We start from the raw sequence: 15,458 nt of genomic DNA, 5'->3' as shown, positions 1-15,458 counted from the left end.
GTGACAGAAAACCAGGACGAAAGGAAGTGGGGAAATTAGGACGGACAAGGGGAGAGTGCTGACACATCATGGGGAATAATACCAATGTTATGGAACACTTTATGTATGAACTATCAAATGGGAAACTAATTTGCTCTGTAAACTTTTACCTAATTCACAGCAACAAAAAAAAAAAAGTAGAAAAAAGCAAACAGTTGGCAAAAAAAAATTTCTTTTTTTAACATAGACATTATCTTAAAGAAAAAACTTATAGCAATTTATGATTGGGTATATGCTATTTTCATATGGTAGTGTCAGAAACTTGAATTAGGATTAAATAACTTGATTACATAGTAGTAAATTTTTACACTATTTGATCAAAGCTGTTTGAAGGAAAGGGTTCTAATTAACATGTGGGTTAATTGTTCAAGTGGCAACTATAAGAATAGTTCTGATACTTCTATTTTGTAAAATAATATTAGCATTTGCATAGCTTTATCATAGACGTGTATTTTTACAGAGAACTACATTTCACTTCCCTTATGTACTATGATGTTGCTCTATTTGACTCTTAACTAAAAAACGGATATAAAAAGCAAGGTGATGCATAAGATAAGCTGATTCCATTTTAAGTTATAAATTGTGAAGTCATAATGTGGTAAGTTACTTTTCTGTGATTAAATTCTACTGTGGGTTTATGAAAGAAAAAAAAAAGCCTACTATTTTGATATGCTATTTCTGTGGTATAGAATGTTTTAGAAAGCAGTTCGGGGAAAAAAAAATCTTAAGAGTTTTAGTACTGACATACATGGGGGCAGAAGGGACATGCCTAACATGGAACTTTATAGCATGTTTGCTTATTAATGTACCAACTTTGAAATTGGAAATGTAATACTTTTATTATGAGAAAAAAGAGCAGTATACATTTGTCTATTAAGGTAAAAGCTAGATCCTGAAATTTGCATTATTCCACAATATATTTTTTTAGAAGTTGAATATAATCAGCTACCAGTTTTTACTAATCTGAGGTACTTGAGGCCATACCTAGTTTGGATGATGTGAAGGTACTTCACATTCAAAAATATTCTTTTCAAAATATTTTACAATCTAACTGAAAATCTTATATTCTTACGAGGGAGGTCATGATCAGCTCACTTTTACTGGTAAAAGGATACAAAAAGTTTAAATAAAAGAATTGCCCTGTCCTCATGATATTCTAGAAATTCTCCAAATCACAGTGCTAATAATAATTTAATTAATACAAAACCTAGCAGTTTCCTAAGGTCATATTTAATGTTGGTTAACTCCTACTTGGCATCTTATTTAGAATGTGATATCCCACCTTTGGTACAGGAAAATTTTTTTTCCTAACATAAACATGTTACTTATCAGACTGTTTTTTTAAAAGTAGTTAAAAAAGACCCAAACACGAAACACCTTGCAAACATACAATTTCCTAACATTTTTAAATAAGTTAATTCTCACATAAGGCACTTCCATTCATTTTAAAGTGTCATAAAAAGTTGTCCATTGTTTTTTTGTAATCGAGTCTTCATAAGTTATACAGTAATAATGTATACTTCAAGTAAAACTTATTAGATACCCAATTTTGGCATAATGCCTTAAACATGTTTACCTCTGAATGGAATGAAGGGTGGGTATGAAGTTCTGTGCAAGCTAATCTTGAAGGTACTCTTGGTCTGTTTTAGGTTTAGAGAATTGATAATGTTTTATCTTGTTGATCTTGTTCAAGAATCTTGAAATTTTCCAAAGGAAGATTGCTTAAGGCAGTTGGTAAAATGTGTTCTGATGTGCCCTTATGTATTATGTTATTTGCTTCTAAATTTTTCACCAAGCATGTGGCTTTGATCCATCTTCGAGTTGCTCTGCGTTCTTTCTGTAGGCAAGTTTTCATTTTTCTTTTTAAGCTTGCTATTTCCTTTTCCAGTTTAATTATCCTCTTTTTTGCCTCCATAGGGTTCCTAAAGGCATAACTGTGTTCAAGGAGTACTTGCTGACTACTAATGTTGGATTTAGATGGTCCTGCTGGAGTACAACTGTTGTTTTTTTCCAAAAGATTCCTTGACTTGAGTTTCTGAATCAAATAAAATAATGGAATACCACAAGTCAGTAAATTTTGTTCAACTTTGGCTAACAGAATATTTAAATTTCTCTTTTAATAACCAATTTTAAAACACCGATAGGAAACAGCAATAGTCCATTTCATGTAAGCATGGATTAACTTTCTCAACTGGTTGAATGAACCCCAGCCATCTATTTCTTTTTGTTCTCTCTCTCTGGAACATTCAAACATTGGTTTGGAAATGGACAATGGACTTCCAAGGTCTCTTCCAGATTACTGAGTATGAATCTATGGAGGCTTCTGAAATCCTTTGCAACCTTCTTACTAAGGTTAGTTAGAATGTATTAACATTTTGTTTTTTGTGATACTGAGTTGAGAATCTCTTTTTCAGGAACATATTATTCTCTCAGTTTGATTAATATTTAGATCCAGGGTCCTACTTTACAACCAATTGAAGGATCCATCTGACATATTCTCAAGTGTCAAACTTCTAAAAAGATTTATCTATTAATGGTTCACAGTTACATAAGATTTAAAGTCTGGCTAGGAAATTTTTGGCAAATCAGAAACCTAGAGACCCCTCTTTTCCTTATCTCTTTCATTCTAATTCTACCTCCAAAATATCTCTATCATGAATCCTCTCCTCTCCATCATTCTTAATGCCATTGCCCACATCAGGCCCATATCATCTCTGGCCTGAATATTAAATATTTCCTTATTGATCTCTCTGCCTCTAGTTTTGATCATCAATCCATCTTCTGCCACCAAAATAATTTTTCTAACAGATTTGACATTTCTGTATTAGCTAAATTCCTATTTCCCTTCCCCTTATCCAAAGGGGTAAAAAATGTCTCTAGATGGCATACTACACCACTTAGGATCTGGCCCAATTCTGTCATTAGCCATCTTGATTTATACTCCAGCAATACTAACCCACTTACAGTTCCCAGAATATATCATATCCTTACAACATGTGTCTTCCATTCATTCAACATTTGTTGAAATATCTTTTATGAATTCCTAGAGACACAGATGTGAATAAATAAGAAAAATATGATTCCTTTCCTCATGAAACTTGAAGTTGCTATTCCGTTCTCCTTGGGAATTTTTTTTCATGACTTCTCACTAAACTGTAAATTCCTTTATGGCAGAGAGTTTACCTTTACATCCCCAGCATCTAACTTAGATTCTGGCATAATGTAAAGTTTAGTAAGTATTTGTTGAACAGATAAATGACTAAAATGGCAAAAACAAGATACACTTCAAACTCAATAAAATGTGAGTGTGTACTATGTACCAAGTATTATTTGAAGTGCTGAGGATTCAGAAGTGAACAAGACAAAATTCTTGCCCTCTTGGAGCTTTTCTAGGGTCTTTGATAATTAGTTCACCACAACCTCCTGTCCTCCTGTCTCAGATATTAATTCATATATATTTACAAATGTAACTATCATAAATAACTCAGGAAAAGCAGTGGTTTCTCCTCTCTCAGAGGAAAAGATGTCTGTCTGTCTTCCTTTTCAAAGCTAAACCCTCTATTTCTGTTATTCATTTTAGCTATTCTCACCATTTGGACACCCTGTCTTTCTCAGCTAGCTTTTTCCTGTCTGATCAGATCTTCCCTAACCAGATAAAATATTGCTTTAATTCATTCATCCTATACCTTAATTCTCTCCCTCCTTTTAAATTAACACTTGCTATGATTTTGATTATTATCCCTCTAACCCTTCAACCTGCTGGCTTTTGTTTTCACCATGCTATTGCATTTGTACTGTTCAAGGTCAAGAACCCTCCCCTAAGTTCCAAGCTGTAAGTCTTCAAGTCCAGCCTAAATATCTGCGCTCTATGAAGCTGTTCCTTCAGAACTTATATACCTCGGTGTAACTCTGGATTCGCTGCTCTTAAAGTACTTAGCATACGTCATTTTTATACCATCTTAAAAGCAGAAGAGCATGATGCTGGAGGTTTCTTTACTCATATGATTTCTGTTTTACCCATGGTTCAATTATTGATAATTGGTAGTAATGTAAAATTCCAATATAATAAAACAATTTAGATTGGGGAAAGAATATTGGAGTCTGGCGAACAGAGCTTTAATTCTAGCCTGCACCTTTATTGCACAAGAGGAAGATTTGCAACTTTCATTAAGCATATGGCCACAGATTTCGACATATTCTGAATTGTTCCATTGTATAAACAAAAAGGAACACACCCTCAAAATGGTAAAAATTGGATAAAAAGGGAGTAATATTACTTACTATAGACTTTATATGGGTACAAAAATCAAAAATGGTTGGAACGGCATCCATTTTAAGTCGTCGAGTTTGTCCTGTTAGGTCAAAGCAGGAGGCTTCGAAGTGTTTTGAACAAAGAAAAGTATGTTTTCCTGGCACAAAATTTTTGCGTCTAACCAGGCGAATCCATTCTTTTCTTCTTTTAGGATCTAAAGGGAACCTTAAAAAAATAAATAAATAAAGGCAACTCAAATTCCAACCGTCACATTTCTGGTTGCACCTAAATGTTTAAAGAAAATTTAAGAGCTGATGATTTTGAACTCCCAATATCCAGACACTGGAACAGACAGAAACCAATTCATGCTAATTTTTATAAGTTATTAAAAAAAAAACCTAGTAAAAAACTGATCTGAGTCATTTTTTCAGGGTTTTTAAGAGACATTTCTTTCCAACCCAGTCCTTTACATGGCAGTAAAAATAAAACAAGACTAATCTGATTCCAAGCAAATTAATATAGAAGTATTATAAGCAGGTGTCATGGATTGAACTGTGTCCCCCAAAAATATGTCAACTTGGTGTCTTAGTCATCTAGTGCTGCTGTAAAAGAAATACCACAAGTGGATGGCTTTAACAAAGTTTATTCTCTCAGTCTAATAGGCTACAAGTCCAAATTCAGGGCATTAACTCCAGGGAAAGTCTTTCTCTGTCGGCTCTGGAGGAAGGTCTTTGTCATCAATCTTCCCCTGGATAGAAGCTTCTCTGTGCAGGAACCGTGGATCCAAAGGACATGCTCTGCTCCTGGCACTGCTTTCTTGGTAGTATGAGGTCCCCATGTCTCACTGCTCACTTCTCTCTTTTATATCTCAAAAGAGACTGCCTTAAGACACTATCTAATCTTATAGATCTTATCAATATAACTGCCACTAATCCATCTCATTAACATCATAGTGATAGGATTTACAACACAGGGAAATCACATCAGATGATAAAATTGTAGACAATGATACAATACTGGAAATCTTGATCTAGCAAAGTGGACAGATATTTTTGGGGACACAATTCAGTCCATGACACCTGGGTAAACAATGATTCCCAGTATTGTGTGACTGCCCACCATTGTGTCATCTGATGTGATTTTCCTATGTGTTGCAAATCCTACCTCCATGATGTGAATAAGCCAGGATTAGAGGCAATTACGTTAATGAGGCAAGACTCAATCTACAAGATTATGTTTTAAATCAATCTCTTTTGAGATATAAGAGAAAAGTGAGCAGAAAAACAGGGAAACCTCATACCACTAAGAAAGTAGTGCCAGGAGCAGAGTGCATGCTTTGGAACTAGGGTTCCTGTGCTAAGAAGCTCCTAGACTAGGGAAGGATTAATGACAAGGACCTTCCCGCAGAGCCAACAGTGAAAGACTTCCCCTGGAGCTGGTACCCTGAATTCAGACTTCTAGCCTCCAAGACTGTGAGAGAATAAATTTCTCTTTGTTAAAGCCATCCACTTGTAGTATTTCTGTTATAGCGGTACTAGATAGCAAAGACCCCCGCCAAAAAAAACCCGTTGCTGTCGAGTCCATTCTGACTTATAACTAAGACAGCAGGAGGAAATTCAGATGCTTTGATCTGTTGGGAGTATACGTGGTCAAGATAAATCAGGTATCTAAAAATTAAATTTTTTCAAGGAAAGCCTAGACAGATTCTGGTACTGCCTCATCTGGGTTCTTTCATTTATGGCACTCATCACATTGTTTTTAAAATTTTTCCATTTTAATAAATTTCCAGTGAAAGAAAAGTAGATTATAAGTTTCTTGAGGGCAAGGATCATACCTTTTCATCTATTTACCTTTAACACTTAGTATAGTGCCTTGCAAACAGTAAAACCTCAACAAAAATTTGCTAAATTAGTAAGAGTAGAGAATACTTAAATTAATAATTCATTGCATTACTTCCATGTAGTTAAACTACATATATTCTTAAAGAATCAATTCTTAAGCTATATAGTGCAACAGAAAGCTTAATTATTACAAAAGAGAAAAATTCTGCTGACAAGCCCAACAGGGGTGCTTTTCCTTTTATGTTTATTTTAAATACAAAATATACTGGTATGTACCGAGTGTATGCCTGCTAAAGAAGAGACAAATATTAAGAGCCTGTCTCTAAAAATTTTAGTGGTAACTGTGTTAACTGATTTAGAAACATAAGAATCAATGCTCATGTGTAATAAATTTGAGTTGAACTCCACAGCAAGGACTTTGTTTTTCACCTCTTTATCCTTGGGTCTAGCATAGTACCTGTTAAGCATTCAATGAACTTTTCAGAATCAATTAAACATTAACCAATACACCACTGATTATAGAATAGTGAAGGGTGTATGGGTGGAGGTAGTGAACCAAGTTAAAAGGTTGTTGTAATAATTCAATCAAAAGGGAATGGTAATATGGATTTAGATAGTATACAACAGAAGATGATGGCTTAGATATTAGAAAGAATCTGATTAGTTCAAGGAATACTTTGGTGGTGGTCTTTGGGACTTGGTGAGAATGACCTACATTCTGTAGGAAAGATGACCTAAAGGTTTCTGGTGGATGGTGTTTTGATTTACTGAAAAAGCAGATACTGGAAGTGGGGTAGGTTTAGGGGAAGGGCAAATTAACACAGTTTTGATATACTGAATATAAGGGACTGGAGAGACCAGAGAAATACTGAATAAACACTTGGCCAATAGGTCTGGAACTCGTGAAAGAGATCTGGGGGGCATCAATATGTAGATGTGACTGAGATCACAGGAACAACTGAAATCATATAGACAGATCTGGAAGACCTTGGAGGGGAAAAAGGGGCTGGCTGAGGAGATTAAATATAGGCCAAAGAAGTAGGAAGAAAATCACAAAATTAGCATGAAATAATTTAAAAAGAGTGTTTCTGAGAGGATATGATTATGTGCGACTCCAGGACCATTGAAAAATGAATGCAGAGTAACATAAAGGTCATCTCGGCAAGAACAGTTTCAGAAAATTATTGGGGAGACAGAACTTAGACTGGAGTGGGCTAGAAAGAGTTAAGAAAAATGGAGACACTAAGTTAAGGCAACATAACCTGTATATGGGGATAAAGAACTGTACTAATGTCCTACGAGGAGAGAATTTAAACAGTTTTTATTCATGAAATAGAAATGTATTATTATTATAAATATTACTTTAAGGTCTAAATTAATGAGGTTACACAAGAAAATGTTAATTTCACAACAGGCGAGTAGTCAAATACTGAAAGGAGGTATGTAGGTATTTTACCTCTGTGCAAACATTCAGTGTTATTTGTCTTGACTCCTTCCTCTCTCTCATCTCCCAAAACAAATTACCAAGTTCACTAGTTTCTCCTTAAACATTTTTCAAATCTGTCACTTCTCTCCATCCCTACTGTCAGTACTTACCTTAGGCTAGGCCACTAGGTGGACTCTCCCTTGTGTTACTACAGTTTCCTCACTGGTTTTCCTCTATCAACTCTCCCCTAGTGTGATGGTTAAGGATATGTTTCAACTTGGCCAGGCCATGATTCTCAGTGATTTGGCAGATATTATGTAATCATCCTCCATTTTGTGAACTGATATGAGCAGCCAATTATGTTAAAAGGGGAGTTCCCTTGGGGGTGTGACCTGCATCCAATATATATGGATGTTCTGGCAAAGTTCGCTTTCTCTTGATCCTGCATCTGACTCGTCTTTTTCTGACCTCCGGGTCTTGAGACGTGAGCCAGCAGCCTGCCACCTGACCGACAGACTTTGGGATTTGCCAGCTCTCATAACCCCATGAGCCAGCAGCATTCTGCCTGACCTGCTGACTTTGGGTTCATCAGCTCCTGCAACTGCATGAGTTAGGAGAAGCCTCCAGTCTGAAGTCTAACCTACAGATTTGGGACTTGCCAGCATCCACAACTACATGAGCCATTTCCTTGAAATCAATCTCTCTTTATAATTTATATATATGCTTCACTGGTGTTGTTCCACTAGAGAACCCAGTCTAAGACATTTGGTACTGAGAGTGATTCTAGAGGTACAAAATTGTAAGGATGAGTTTTCTGAATTGGTTCTCAAGTCTGACTAGTCTTAAAGGTGCGATGACTCTGCTTCCAATAAAGAGAACACTGCTAATCCATGGCTTGAATGGTGTCTGAAGTTAAAGTGAGGGCACTGATTGGGAAGAAATGGGATCCTGAAACTTGGGATGGACATATGGGCAACCAATTAGGAAGCTAGGGAAACCGAGCTCCTGAATTTTGTCGAATCACTCTTGCCAACAGAACTAGCACTCTTACTCCCATCTGAAGAGATTACTCCATCTTTGTCTGCTAAGCCACTCTCCCCAGTAAAACCATTATCTTTTCCACCCCCATCTGATGAGATTAACCCAGCAGCGTCTGAAGGGGCTTTTGAGATATTGCCTGGGGTGGCACCTGGGGCACTGCCTGGGGCAGATGCCTTACAAAACATTTCTGAATGTCCCCAGGGCCCATGCCCACCACTCATTTTTGCTTCTAGACCTGTAACTAGACTTGAGCCCCAAGAGGTGAAGTACAAAGTGTGACCCACAAGGAGGTACGCTATACTCCAGAAGAACTGCTTGATTTTTCTAATATATACAAACAGAAACCTAGGGAATGTGTGGGAATGGCTATTAAGGGTGTGGGATAATGGTGCAAGGAATATAAAGTTGGATCACTCTGAGTTTATTGACATGGGCCCACTAAGCACAGATTCTTCAGTCAATGTTTCAGCTCAAGAGATTGGAAAAGGATCTAATAGTTTATTTGGTTGGTAGCTTAGTTATCTTGTGCTGCTATAACAGAAATACCACAAGCGGATGCCTTCAACAAACAGAAGTTTATTCTCTCACAGTCTAGTTGGCTAGAAGTCCAAATTCAGGTTAACAGCTTCAGGGGAAGGCTTTCTTTCTCTGTCGGCTCTGGGGGAAGGTCCTTGTCATCAATCTTCCCCCGGACTAGGAGCTTCTCACTGCAGGGACCCTGAGTCCAAAGGACATGCTATGCTCCTGGTGCTTCTTTCTTGGTGGGATGAAGTCCCCATGTCTCTCTGCTTGCTTCTCTCTTTTATATCACAAGGGATTGGCTTGAAACACAACCTAATCTTGTAGATTGAGTCCTGCCTCATTAACATAACTGCTGCTAATTATATACCTCATTAACAACGAGGTAGGATTCACAACACACAGGAAAATCACATCAAATGACAAAATGGTGGCCAATCACACAATACTGGGAATGGTGGACTAGCCAAGTTGACACACATTTTTGGGGGAGGACACAATTCAATCCATAACAGTTGGCTTACTGAAGCATGGATTAATCAGTGACCTACACTAAATCAAGCTGAAATGCCAGAACTTGGTATACTGTAGAATGTATCCAAAGGCTTAGGAAAATTGAAATGTTAGAGTGAATTTATCAGGTTGTACCACAGACCCACCCATGGAGTGCCCAGAGAACACACCTTTCACCACAGTGGTTGACAAATTTGTGAAGGGAGTCCCAGCATCCTTGAAGACTGCTGTGATTGCTATTTTATGTAAGTCAGATCTGACATAAGAACTGCCCTAACTGAATTAAGACACCTAACTACAATGAAGCTGATCAGACCCCAGGGTGTTAAGCGCCTAGTGGTGGCACTTAATCGCCAAAGACAAGGTGGGTGTGGTTACCATAAGGGACACCAGAGTCAAAGCGTTAATCAGAAGTCTGACTCATATGGACTTGTGGCATTTTAGTCATGGTGTCCCTTGAAGTGAAACAGATGGGGAATCTACTAAATATTACTTGATCTGTACAAGTGGAAAGAAATCTAGGTCAAGTGAATGGCAGTCTAACTTGAATCGCCAGAATAGTATCATGGCCCCTCAACCAATTCCCAGACTTAAGCCAGTTTACAGACTAGACAGCCTCTTTCCTTAGCCACTCCTGTATTGCCCAATGAGCTCATGCACAAAGTGGCCGTGGTGGCAGCGATAGAGGTTATGCATGGCTCAGCCGCATAAGACTTCCACTCACCAAGGCTGACTTGGCTACAGCTACTACTGAGTGCCCAATCTGCGAGCAGCAGAGACCAATACCAAGTCCCCGATATGGCACCATTTCTAGGGGTGATCATCCAGAAACCTGGTAGCAGGTTCATTATATTGGACCACTTCTATCATGGAAAGGGCAGCGTTTTGTTCTTACTGGGAGAGACACTTACTCTGGATATGAATTTGCCTTTCCTGCCCACAATGCTTCTGCCAAAACATCTGTGTACTTACAGAATGCCTTATCCACTGCCATGGTATCCCACACAGCACTGCCTCAGATAAAGGAACTCACCTCACAGCAAATAAAGTGCAGCAATGGGTACATGCTCACAGAGCCCTGGTGGTGTAGTGGTTAAAATCTCAGCCGAGAACCAAAAGGTCAGCAGTTTGGATCCACCAGCTGCTCCTTGGGAACCCTATGGGGCAGTTTTACTCTGTCCTATAGGGTCGCTATAAGTCAGAATTGGCTTGATGGCAATGGGTTTTTCCATGGTTCCTATCATCCTGAAGCAGCTGGCTTGATAGAATGATTGAAAGGCTTTCTAAAGACACATTTATGGCACCAGCTAGGTGGCAATACCTTGCAGGGCTGGGGCAATGTTCTCCAGAAGGCTGTATATGCTCTAAACCAGTGTCCAATATATTGCTGTTTCTCCCATAGCCAGGATTCTTGGGTACAGGAATCAAGGGGTGGAAATAGGAATGGCATCATTCACTATTACCCCTAGTGATCCACTTGCAAAATTTTAGGTTCCTGACCCTGCGACCCTGTGTTCTGCAGGTTGAGGTCTTAGTTCCAAAAGGAAGAATGCTCCCACCAGGAGACACAACAGTGATTCCATTAAACTGGAAATTAAAAACGCTGCTTGGCCACTTTGGGCTCCTAACACCTCTGGATCAAAGGCAAAGAAGGCAGTTACAGTATTGGCTGGTGCAACTGATCCTGATTATCAAGGGGAAACCAGACTGAATTACATAATGGAGTCCAAGAAGAGTATTCCAAAATACAGAAGATCCCTTAGGACATCTCTTAGTACTACCATGCCCTGTGATTAAAGTCCATGGAAAACTACAGCAACCCAATTCCAACATGACTACTAATGGCCCAGACCCTTCAAGAATGAAGGTTTGGGTCACCCCACCAGGCAAAGAACCACAACCAGCTGAGATGCTTCCTGAGGGCACAGGGAATATGGAATAGGTGGTGGAAGAAGGTAGTTCTAAATACCACTTTCGGCCACGTGACCAGTTGCAGAAATGAAGACTGTAATTGTTTTGACTATTTCTTTCTTGTTTTGTTACATGTATACATGTGTGTATAGCAAGTATCTTTGTTTTCTTCCCTCCCTTATTCCATTGCTTATTATAAAATATAAGATGTGAACAGGGCTAGTGCGTTTTCGGTTGTACACGTTAGTTGTATCATGTTAGGTCAAGCTGACTTTATAATTGTCTTTATTTAGAGATTATGTATGGTTTGAGGAGATGTGTACAGGTGCCAAGTTGACAAGGGGTGGACTGTGATTGTTAAGGTTGCGTGTCAATTTGGCCAGGCCATGATTCTCAGTGGTTTGACAGATATTATGTAATCATCCTCCATTTTGTGATCTGATGTGAGCAGAAAATCAGTTGAAAGGGGAGTTTCCTTGGGGGTGTGGCCTGCATCCAATATATACGGATGTTCTGGCAAAGTGTGCTCTCTCTTGATCCTGCATCTTACTTGTCGTTCTCTGACTTCCAGTTCTTGGGATGTGAGCCAGCAGCCACCTGTCTGACCTGCCGATTTTGGGTTTGTCAGCCCCTGCAGTGATGTGAGTCGAGAGAAGCCTCCAGCCTGTTGCCTGACCTGCCGATTTGGGGAACAGCCAGCCCCCGTAACTCTTTGAGCCAGCAGCCTTCTGCCTGACCTGTTGATTTTGGGTTCATCAGCTCCTACAACCACGTGAGTCAGGAGAAGCCTGAAGCTTGATACCTGACCCAGGATTTGGGACTTGCCAGCCTCCACAACTGTATGAGCCGTTTACTTGAAATAAATCCTTCTCTATATATATGTGCTTCACTGGTTTTGTTCCTCTAGAGAATCCAGCCTAAGACAGCCTCTAATCCAGCAACTAAAAATAATGTTTAATTCAGTTGACTTACTAACAGGATTTCCCTGTGAAGGAAGCAGTGGGTAAATTAACATTCTACAATAAGTTCCTTTCTTATCAAATTCATTTTCTGATGATGCTTGACCAGCACTTTAAGTAACACTTTAATTCTCTACATTGCAGCCAGAGGGCATTTTAATATGCAAATCTAATCCTGTCATTCTTTTTAAACTGTCTATGGCTTCTCAAGTACTTTTAGGATAAAAGAGAAGGTCTTTGAAGTGGCATACAGGATCAAATCTATGTTATCCTTTGGTCTCTTTAAATTTTACATCCCTTGAGAAGTGTTCTTTGACTTTCCAAGGCTAAGTTAGGTCTCCCTGAATGTCTTCTGTGGCACTTGTTTATGTCTTTGCCCCCATTATACAGTAAACTCTAGGAGAACCAGAACTTTCTGGATACCTAGCATAATGTTAGGCAATTAGGAAATCGGTACATATTTGATGAATGAATGAACAAAGCACTATTATTTGCATGAAGTAGTTTAAAAACAGAAACATCACAAAAGGTTTTTTTTTTTTCCCCTAAGTGGTAGCTTTTAATAAGAGGGCACATTTAGTAATAATGAGGTAGGGAAGAGATCAAAGGTATAATTTTCTACATTCTAAAATCATATATTTTATGAGATATTTAAAAACACAACTCTTTTCACTGAACTTTTTCTTTTCTTCAGGCCCATGGCAGGCACTTGAAGAGAAGGTAAACATTTATGGAGTACTTGTTATATTCCAGGCAATGTTCAAAGTGCTTTCCATAGTTCTTTTCTATAGTTCTCACTGAGGGAACTAAAGAATTTTGATTGCTCTTGCAGCAAGGGAAGGAAAAATAAAATTCAGGTTCTTGTTATTACACTGTTGTATTACGAACAGAAAGCTTATCTTTTGCACTTTCATTAACATTGCTTAATTCCACATTTATCAATGACGACCCAATTCCTCCGCAGCGTTGCTGCCTGTGACTTATTATAACTCTAAATGCTTCCTATGTCAATGCTGCTAGTGAGAAATTTTCTAATTCTAATGGGAACACAGTAGGCTTTGATTGCTGACTTGAACCGGAAGATCTCTCTCATGGCGTCATTTGTGTCAAGGACCATCCTAATATAAAGGAGTAAAAGAGTAGAAAATTAAGGTATTCTCCTGTCCTTTTTCTCTAAAAGGTAATCACCGTACAGTACTTGGATTTCTTTTAGAAAGTGGGTAAACCTTCCCTGAAGGGAGAGAAAAATTTTAGATCTGCACAATAAACACACAAAAGGCAAATATGATGCTTCTCTGCTAGCAGCTGGGTAGTGAAGTTATCAGCAGAAAAGGGGATACTCCAGTCCCTTTCACGCAAGTGATACCCAGACTAGGAGCTCCCGTCTCAGTCACCCCCAATCCCTGCCCTGGTTACCTGTGGAAGCTGATGTTAATGTGCTTGTTGTAGGTAGCAGCACAGCCTGCCGCGGCGCAATTGGTAGGCATTTCCCTTTCCCCCTCATTCAGCGTTGTCTTAAGCCTGTTCTGAGGCGATGGCGGCTATGTTTCCTGAGGGCAGAGGCTGGGCAAGTGAGGCAGAGTAAGGGTCCACCGAGCTGAATCGCGGGAACAGGGTGGGAGAAAGGCTGTGTGTGAGGTGCGGTGGAAGCCCAACCTTCCCCTTCTCTTTATTAAGATGGCGGGCTTGAGCTAGCAGAGTCGACCATCCTGGAGCTCCAGTCCCCTTCGTATGCCTTCACCAACATGGCGGTTACAATCCGCCCCATCCCGCAGTAGGCAAAAACGGTGTACGACTACAGCGTTTCTTGGGCAGCAGTCCTCAGAGCAATTAAAGGAGGAGGTGCTTCCCCCTCCGATTACTACGAAGCTCCCTCAAGGACGTAAACTAACAACGGCTCCGCCCACCCTGGCACGCCCCGAGCTGTCCCATTCCTGGGTCTGACGTAGGCGTCAGCAGCAGCTAGAAACCACGAACCCGAGGAGAGAAAACAGACTACAAGTCCTGCTGAGCATCACGTAGTCCTGGTTATTATCGCGTTAACTGTAAGTCTTGTTTCCTGTGTGTCGCAGGAAGTGACGTCCCGGGCATAGCCACTTCCAGAGCTGCTATCACGCCAGGCGGAAGAGCCCGGATCGCGGAGAAGCCAGGGGGCGCTAGGGGAGAAATCCGGGTTGCGACGGTCCGGCGAGAAAGAGCTGGGGTGCGGGGAAGTTGGGGAGCGGAGCCGGCTGGTGTCCGAGTAGGTTAAGTCCGCACCGACCGGGTCCGTTAGGAAATAAGGGAGGCAAGGAGGAAGGCACTTGTCGGGCGGATCCCCGGACGAAGGGGTAAGGTGTGGAAGGCACTGCTCCCCGGATGGCGACCGCAGATACTCCGGCCCCGGCCTCCAGCGGCCTCTCGCCGAAGGAAGAAGGGGAGTTAGAAGATGGGGAGATTAGCGACGACGATAATAACAGCCGGAGCAGGAGCCGGAGCAGCAGCAGTAGCAGTGGCGGTGGACTGTTACCGTATCCGCGGCGAAGGCCCCCTCACCAGACCCGGGGCGGTGGATCCGGCGGAGGCGGTGGCTCCTCGTCGTCGTCGTCCTCTTCTCAACAGCAGCTGAGGAATTTCTCACGCTCGCGGCACGCGTCGGAGCGGGGCCACCTCAGGGGACACAGCAGCTACCGACCCAAAGAGCCGTTCCGGTCTCACCCCCCCTCCGTGCGGATACCTTCGAGCTCACTGTCCGAAAGCAGTCCCCGACCGTCTTTCTGGGAGCGGAGCCACATCGCCTTGGACCGTTTCCGCTTTAGAGGCAGGCCTTACCGGGGTGGGAGTCGCTGTAGTCGGGGACGAGGAGGGGGTGAGCGAGGAGGCAAGCCAGGGGGCCGACCTCCCCTGGGAGGAGGAGCGGGATCCGGATTCAGCAGCAGTCAGACCTGGCGAGAGTCTTCTCCACCTCGGAAGAGTTG

The 15,458-nt window shown here is 40.7% G+C and overlaps 2 protein-coding genes across 4 annotated transcripts in view; one reads left to right on the top strand and one right to left on the bottom strand.

Moving 5' to 3' along the window:
- Positions 1-1,420: 1,420 nt before the first annotated feature.
- THAP2 (THAP domain containing 2) lies at positions 1,421-14,457 on the bottom strand. Its single transcript, XM_012558406.2, has 3 exons — positions 13,918-14,457; positions 4,321-4,516; positions 1,421-2,074 (listed from the first exon to the last, which is right to left on the bottom strand). The coding sequence occupies exons 1-3, from the start codon at positions 13,986-13,988 to the stop codon at positions 1,691-1,693; spliced, it is 651 nt and encodes a 216-aa protein (XP_012413860.1). The 5' UTR covers positions 13,989-14,457; the 3' UTR covers positions 1,421-1,690.
- Positions 14,458-14,644: 187 nt separating this feature from the next.
- Positions 14,645-15,458, top strand: part of ZFC3H1 (zinc finger C3H1-type containing) — a 64,992-nt gene continuing 64,178 nt past the window's right edge. For all 3 annotated transcript variants that reach the window (XM_023740833.1, XM_004386450.3, XM_023740832.1), the window contains exon 1: positions 14,645-15,457. In XM_023740833.1, coding sequence (XP_023596601.1) covers positions 14,860-15,457 — 598 coding nt within the window. In that variant the 5' untranslated portion in view covers positions 14,645-14,859. The remainder of the gene's footprint in view (position 15,458) is intronic.

Source organism: Trichechus manatus, unplaced genomic scaffold (assembly GCF_000243295.1).
Source record: "Trichechus manatus latirostris isolate Lorelei unplaced genomic scaffold, TriManLat1.0 scaffold00164, whole genome shotgun sequence".
NCBI classification, from domain to species: domain Eukaryota; kingdom Metazoa; phylum Chordata; class Mammalia; order Sirenia; family Trichechidae; genus Trichechus; species Trichechus manatus.
Note: the sequence above shows the minus strand (reverse complement) of the source record. Positions and strands in the feature narration are given on the sequence as shown.